At 39.9% G+C, this 7,919-nt stretch overlaps 1 protein-coding gene across 4 annotated transcripts in view; it reads left to right on the top strand.

The window, feature by feature from the left end:
• The window catches only part of TRABD2B (TraB domain containing 2B), a 231,039-nt gene that overhangs the window by 114,667 nt on the left and 108,453 nt on the right, over positions 1–7,919 (top strand). For all 4 annotated transcript variants that reach the window (XM_018553025.1, XM_018553026.1, XM_018553023.1 and 1 more), the window contains exon 4: positions 5,446–5,620. In XM_018553025.1, coding sequence (XP_018408527.1) covers positions 5,446–5,620 — 175 coding nt within the window. The remainder of the gene's footprint in view (positions 1–5,445; positions 5,621–7,919) is intronic.

Below are 7,919 nucleotides of genomic sequence, written 5' to 3'. Positions count from 1 at the left end.
CATTTCTATGCAGATAAAAATGCTGCTGGATTTAACTGAGATTCGGTACAACTGTGCGCAACAGACTTTAATTGAAGAGCTACAAAAAATATAAGTTAAAATAGAAATGAATCCAAAACTCTTTTTTTAAATTATTTTTGCATAGAGAAAGGGAGGGTTGTAATGTAACCCCTGCCAACTTTTGTTTCTGCCATCTGTGTCCCATTGGGGAGATTTCACTTCCTACGCGACAACCATAACAGGAAGTGAGTAAAATCCCTGGTGGTCAGCAGGGTCACCAGAACTAGTGTCCCCATTGGAAGATTTACAATCTATTCCTCCTCTGGTGGCGGGTCCACACAAAAAAGGGGGAAAAATAAAACAAAAGGAGAGGGGGAAAGGTTACAACACCTGGAACTTTATTTTTAACACTACCCCACTCCAGAAATGTGTTTAGAAATATTTTTAAAATGCAGCATCTTCTATTTACTTGATGGGGGGGAACAAAACATAACACAAACTACCCTGGTTGGAATTGCAAGCGGGCTGCAGCACACCACTTCACATGTGATATGCATTGTAGTACACTACGCTAAAAAATACTGCAGGGACGTCTTCGTGTTTAAGTGTGCATTGGCATCACATTTTAAATCAATGGAATGCCCTATTGCAATGCACATTAGTATGTGCATAGCAATATATAGCACTGCAATGGATTGCTGTAGTAATCTAGGCACCGGTTAGATCTCGTCTTAGAGACTTGAGTTTCTGCTGTCTTCATAACCTACAAACTGTATCTGCCAAAATTAGATTTTAAACTGCACATATAGTGGTTGACATCATAAATTTGGCCTATCCACAAACAGAGACTGAATAATTAGAGGGATTCAGCTTAATGTTGCATGTCTGCGACTAAGTGACGTAGTTCTTGTAGCCAAGGCCACCACCCTATCTCTTTTTCCTGAATTGCTGAAGATGGAGAGACAATTTAAAGTTGGCTTGTTCCCCCACTAAGTACTTTGGGGAGATGGCTGAACTCACAAAGCCTTTCAGCTTCTAGCTGTGATGGTGGTTAACAGCCTGCTAATTGCTTTGGACTGTCTCAAGCCCCTGTTCTTTGTCTGGCCGTAAAGGAGGCAAACGGCTATATTAATCAGTATACCAACAGCTGCCTTACTACAGTGAGTCCAATGAATCATGGTGAATGTCATGGACCTAAGCAGCAAAGAGAAGTTAGGATGATTAATGTACCAGGCGTCAAAGCAGCTGGAAGCTTGATTAGACTACTGTAGCCTGTAACTTAGAGGAGAATGATCATCTGTCTTTTCTTAATGGATATACAGGCGTGAGAGAGATCTATGGAAGCCATGAATACCTCTAAACTGACCATTGCCCACTGGTTTATTACCCCATTAGAAAGGTGCTTATTGTCATCTATCAGTAACATTTATAGAGTAAAAACTGAGTACTGTACTGTTTAGTGGAATTACAAGGCAAGATTTGGGTAGACATGAACAGGCACTATAAAGTAGCTGAGTTGTGTTGCTCAAATCAATAGTGAATTGCCGCCAAGAATAGAGATCAATGGTTAAACAATTGACTCCCTGTTGTATAAGTTAAACAAGCAGCATGTAGAATTCATCTTGCATAATTGCACATGTCCAATTGTATGTAATCATTTGCTACTTCACTACTACTGCAACTTGGATTGACTTTGCCCAGCAGTTGACTATTTGGTAAAAATGTGAACCCAGGATCAAAGGGGCACGCAGAGTTTTTTTCTGGCTAACAAAAGCCAGCTATTTGGAAGGACACCTATAAAGGGACTATGTTTTGAAAAAAAAGGCTATGCCTGCAAAGAAAATATGTAATGCTCTGTTCAATGGCATAGAGCACAGGAGAGGCAGGTATTATATATATTCTGCAGGTATGGTACTTTAAAGTTATATTAAAGTGAAAATATGCTTAAGCTATTTCCAATGCTTATTAAATCACTTACAATGAATGCTGCTCCTTGATGTTTCAAAGTTTTAGCTTCCTGTGGAATCAGCATGCCCCCTAAGCATTCGCCCTGATATCCAGTTTTATGGTGGCTCCTTTCCCTAGCAGGGTCATATGGAGCCACCCTTGTGTGTGTTTCTCCACAAACACATAAACACAGCAAAGCAAAGCATGCCCCGGCTCCCCGCTCTTCCTTCCTCTCTCCTTCCATCTCTAAGCTTGTAGATGGACGGCTGCTAGAGACTACTCTGTCCTTTGTGATCTTGTACTGGACAGGGAGTTCAGGGAAGCCAAGCTGAGAGACTTGGAGCTGTTCGGAAACATGATGGCTGTAAGTGTTTTGGTAAAAGTATGAGGAATTACGGGGCAAATAAATAGTAGTCAATCTTTTTCTTAATTTTAAAAAAATAGAAAAATATTGCAGACTTGTTAGAGTTGTTATACTATATGCGCAAACCAAATTACAAAAATCTCATGTAAGTTTAACATGTTATTTAAAAAGTCATTTTCAATATTTAAAAAATTGTCAGATTTGATTAAAATCAAACCTTGTGATCCTGCCATACAAATCTTTGACCAAGCATTTTCTGGTGAAAGGTGACATTGTTCTGTCCTTGTCTCCAAATCGTTCTCCTATAATGTCACCTTGTCACGCGCTCTCCCAATAGAGACTACAAGTGGCTATGGTAAACTGGCATGGTCCACTGTTGTCACCATTAGGAAACCCACCCTGAGAAACAATATATAGCCATTGCTGGAGTACATGTAGACAGGAAGTTTCAGCAAAGATGCAATCAACAATAAAACAATGGCACTTTTTATAATATTCATTTGTGAATGAGGTGGGTAACTTTTTGTACACGCATTTTCTTGAAAATTATTTCAGACAGTGTACAAAAAAATATAGAAAAAAGTTCCCTTTTCTTTCATGTTTGAAGTCCTACAGGAGGGTGCCTGGCTGCGAAGGGGTTAGTACTAACAGAAATAAGTGCCTGCACAGCACAAAACATGAGTAATGTATATTTAAACCGACTGCACTATATATGGTATAATGAGTAGTGATTGCGATCAGTCTTTGTCAGATGTTTAGGTAATGTGAATGGCTACCTTTTACATTCATGGCATCCCGGGCCGGTCTATACATGGCTCCATCAATCATAATTAAGGTTTGTTTTATAGAACATAAAGAAATGTCCTTTTACATCAAACAAAGCCATTGGAGACAGATTGCACAGGTCTACAGGGTACTCTGTCCCCGATGTTTTGACAGTTTTGCTGTGAATTCCAGTCATTTGAAAGTCATTCTGAGCGGGTAATGTTTGCATTTAATCCACTGTCCACTTTAAAAGCGCCAACAATAGCCTGGCAAAGCACTTAGCTGTCTTGCTTATTTGTTGTGGCAAAATGCTTTGTATCTCAACACTACTCACCAGAAGGATTGTCTGTTTTATGCGGAATGTCTGCTAAGGTGGGTCTAGGGCTGGCTCTGCTCTTCATTACAGTTACCTAAACAATATACATTCTACAGTGTATGCCAATAAGCTGTATTCTGCAGTCGTTTCCAGTACAACCCACTTAGAAGAAACTGAGTAAAGGGCTGCAGGGCTGTATGATTTCTAACAGGTTTTGAGATGGGACCCCTTTTATTGCCAAAATATTTAGGTACGTGCCATGCATCATGCTTTCAAAAGTTCAATTAGAATAAAAAAACAAACCATCAATTCTTCATAAGAAAAGGTCACACATTCATTGTCAACAAAAACATATTCAATGTCAACAAAAATATATACAACCAAAAAACATAGTTCATCTTATATTTTCCTTCTCTATGGGAGTATGCGGCCGTACGCCGCTGTACGCTAACCCGAACTGCACGTCCGTACGGGAGTGGGTGTCCCTGCTCGGGTGCCCGCACCCGGATGGATCCTGTCTGCGTACGGACACCCGCACGGACGTGCAGTTTGGGTGAGCGTACGACGACATACTCCCATAGAGAAGAACAGGCTGCTGCATTTGTCCTTACCGGGAGCGGCCCGATACGGCTGTGCACCCAGCACGGATCTGTACAGGTTGGCTCTTAGTCGTGTGAATGAGGGCTAAAGGTTATCTGTGGTCAAAAACGTAAGAAAAAAATGTACTGTATATCTATATTGAATTTCCCAATTTCTATCCCACTCCTAATAGCGATATCAATCTCAAAGTTTATAAACTTACTTATGAAGATAGGGTGGATCATATATACATATGAGCCAATTAACCTATTAGCATGTCTTTGGAGTGGAGGAAACTGGAGCACCTGGAGGAAACCTCACGCAAGCACAGGGATAACATGCAAACCCATTTACAGTATGCATTCCATGTGTCATCACACAAACTAAGCCTGCCATCTGAACTACAACTCCACGTCTAAGCAATGTAACATTATCATTGCTTGCTGGAAGTATGTAGTCTTGAGAAATTGAGATTGCATCACATCAGGCAGCAGGGAAAAAGATGCAAATCACAATGGGAATCCAGGAAATGGTTGAAAGTGATGGGCAGGCGGAAGGCAGCACTCACTACATAAAAGGGATTTTGTCAAGTAAGCTTTGGTTGCATTATCAAGGAAAACTTTAGTATGTATTCCTATTACAATGCGGATGTTATAACATAATAGGATATGCTGGGACTTTACTTCTGCGTTTAAGCACTGTAAGGGAGCAAGGCTTAATCCCAACTTGGTCAGAAGACAAGGCACAATGTACAGCCTGGCCTGATATCGAATTAGCAGGATAAAAACACAAAAAAAGGCGAGCGCACAGCTGGTATGGACTATGACGGGTGGATGGATATATTTAAAACAAAATTTAATGTTAAAACAAGATTAAAATTATACAACTATAAAACAATTACGGAACAATGGTATGCCAATGCGAGGCTTGAAATATTATAGGGTGAGCAAGCTTCTTATTCAGGGGGAGGAGCCCTGTAGACATGTGAAAGAAAGGTGGAAAGAAGCGCTGCAACCCTGGGATTTGCTGGAACGGTATAGGTACGACCTTTAAAAGAAATAGAAAAATGAAAACTCACTGTTTTGGAAGAGGGGATTATATCTTACAGTTGATTAGAACGCTCAGGAGTAAATCTGACCAGTCCTTGTGGGTATAGAGCACGGGTTTCAGACGGACGAGCTGGAGTCTTCACTAAATCTTCATTTAGTCCCATAGGTGTTAGGGTATTCAGTTTGTATATCCAATACGTTTCTCTATGGCATAGGCGTTTGTAGCGCTCTGAGAGAGCTCTGATATCGAATTGAACATTTTCAAGCAATATAGGCAGTCTGAAGTTCAGCACTGTTGTTGCCTCAAAAACATTGTAGACAAGGCTAGGTCCACGTTAGGCAAGTAAACATGCAGGTATTTCATTAAAACTAATGCACTATTTGTGTACTTTTATATTTATTTTTGTTTTATTTTATTTTTGCAGCTCCCCACCTTTATCAACACTACTCTACCATCACAAGAGCAAGTAACAGCTCAGGAGATAGACATTTACTTTAGGCAAGAACTTATCTATAAGAGGAATGAAAGAATGGCAAGAAGAGTGATGGGTCTGTTGAAGGAAAACCGGGACAAGAGTTTCTTCTTCGCCTTTGGTGCAGGTACTTTATTATTTTAGAACTTTTTGGTAATTTTGCTGAGCTTTGCTGATAAGTCCAATAACTCTCCTCTACCTATAAGTACAGACTTTGTGCACCTTATGGTAAAATCAGCCCTGGGTTTCCTATATATGTAGTGATACAATCAAGGACCAATCTCCAACTCTAGGGGGAGGAAGGGCCCAAACTGCATGTGATATTTATATATTGTATGATTGTTTCAGGTGTACCCCAAGCAACCCAAAAATTGTACTTGGGTAATGAATCTCCCTTTCAAATTTGGCTATATGGATTATCTACACAGATATGATTTGTTGATTTTGGAAAGGTCAGATTCTGACTGGTCTTGCTATGAGGTGAAGACGAAGCTCTCAGAGCAGCTCTGTCATAGGAAAAGGCTTTTTGCCAAGATGGAATTTTTTGTTTTTTTTCAGGATGATGGAAGGAGCTCTGCAGTCTCATCTCTTCATATGAAAAAACATTCATACACCTAATAAAACAACATAGAGAAGTGTCTATAAAGCTCTTAAGATTCCTAAACATGTTATACAGTTCTATGCAGCCCCATGAATATGTGCCAGTAAATCCACTCCATAGAATGCAGCCTTGTTTGGAAAGCTTCCAAAGCATCTGAGTGATAAGGTAAATGCTGATGTGCAGTTGCCAGACGTTTGCAAAGAATTAACTCCACAGAAAGTTCTTAGAACTAGAAAACCCATCTGGATTTTCCGCTTCTTTATGTTGGAGGTCTATCCAACCTCTATTGTTTCCCAGATTCCTCATGTAGAATCCTCTGCCTGTCCCCCTTATATTTCCTGTTATAGCACAATACTGAAAATCTGCAGCATGTTCTTGGGATAACTCTAATTTTAGATGAGGATCTGGTAAATTACTGTGTGAAATAGAAGAAGGTGGCCAGAGCAGGTACTTTGGTGTGGCATGTGAGAACACATGGGGCTCAGTTGGGGTCTTGACCTTTTAATTCTGTTTGTGAGGCTTGTAGACTGTGACAGTAAAGCTCATTCATCATGAAGATCTGGGGAGTACTCATCAGTGTCTACTTTATTTTCTACCTTATTTGGAAGTTTGCAGGTTGCTTTATTGACTACAGATTACATAACCATACACATGCATGGGATAAGCAAGAACAGGGTTTTCAGCAAACAATCCAACCATCATTTAAGTTTATTGAAAGTTTTGCCATGCAGCAGATACGTACCTTCTTTAGGCTCCTCTGCCACTCCATTTAACCACAGATACTAAATACTCTGTATAAGCTATAAATCACTGAAGTCATAGCTACACATGGTTATGGACTACTTGAATGACAACACTGCTTGGCCCAGTGAGTCACATGCACCTCCATACCTGGAAGTAAAGGAAAGGGTAGTACAAGGGCTTGTGGGCTTGAGTTGATGTCAGCTTTTTGACGTTACTTTGAGATGCTTCTGAGATAATTTGGAATTTATTGGCAGGTGCATTTAAACTCCTGCTGACCTGCATTTGACCTGCTTCAACTGAGTTTTACATTTGCAAATACTTCCATAGCATTTCACAACCAGTCTGGCATAAAAGAAAAGCCTAAGATCCTAAATATGCTGCTCCTCTTGCTTTGTCTTAAATTGAAAGGGACAGGTTTTCTTTAAAGCGTCATTTGAAAATGCTCTACAGATTTTTGTTTTAAATACATTTGAGTAAACCATTTTTTACATTTCAGTATTGTGAATCAAATGCAAGGCAACACGGTAATCAATAATATCATATTATTTATTAGAACAGTATACTTTGGTGGAATGCTAAGACGAAAGACATTATCCATAAACTGGGCAAACTTTGCTCCGTTCCATAGAAACCATTTTTTTGTTATAGAGCCCCGTCGAAAGGAGATGGCCTGCCAAAAAAACAATGAGGCACTCAAAGTGGGATTAAACTCAGGATTGCCCACTTCAAAGCAAGTGATGTTGGAGACCACTTGTGAATGTTAATCAGACATCTAGAGCTGACTGTAAAGGGAGATTATACCCCTGTCTCTTTGAGATAGTAACAGCCGTCATTCTCAGGGCCACTGTCTCAGCAGGAGGTGCCATATGCAAATAGGGGTGCATGGTGTGGTTGATGTTATACATTTTCTGGATTACAGGATTTGACAAAACACTTCCCCTTTCATCTTGTTCCCGCAGACAAAGATTTTTCTGTTCCTTGTTAAACTGAAGGAAGCTGTACAGGCAGATCCATTAATATTAATTATATAATTAATTCAGGAGAAGTTCACACAGAACGTTTCCTTGTTTAGATTAGAGGA

This window comes from Nanorana parkeri, unplaced genomic scaffold (genome assembly GCF_000935625.1).
Source record: "Nanorana parkeri isolate BGI_ZX_2015 unplaced genomic scaffold, ASM93562v1 scaffold106, whole genome shotgun sequence".
Taxonomy (NCBI): domain Eukaryota; kingdom Metazoa; phylum Chordata; class Amphibia; order Anura; family Dicroglossidae; genus Nanorana; species Nanorana parkeri.
This window is presented reverse-complemented; position numbering and strand designations above follow the sequence as displayed.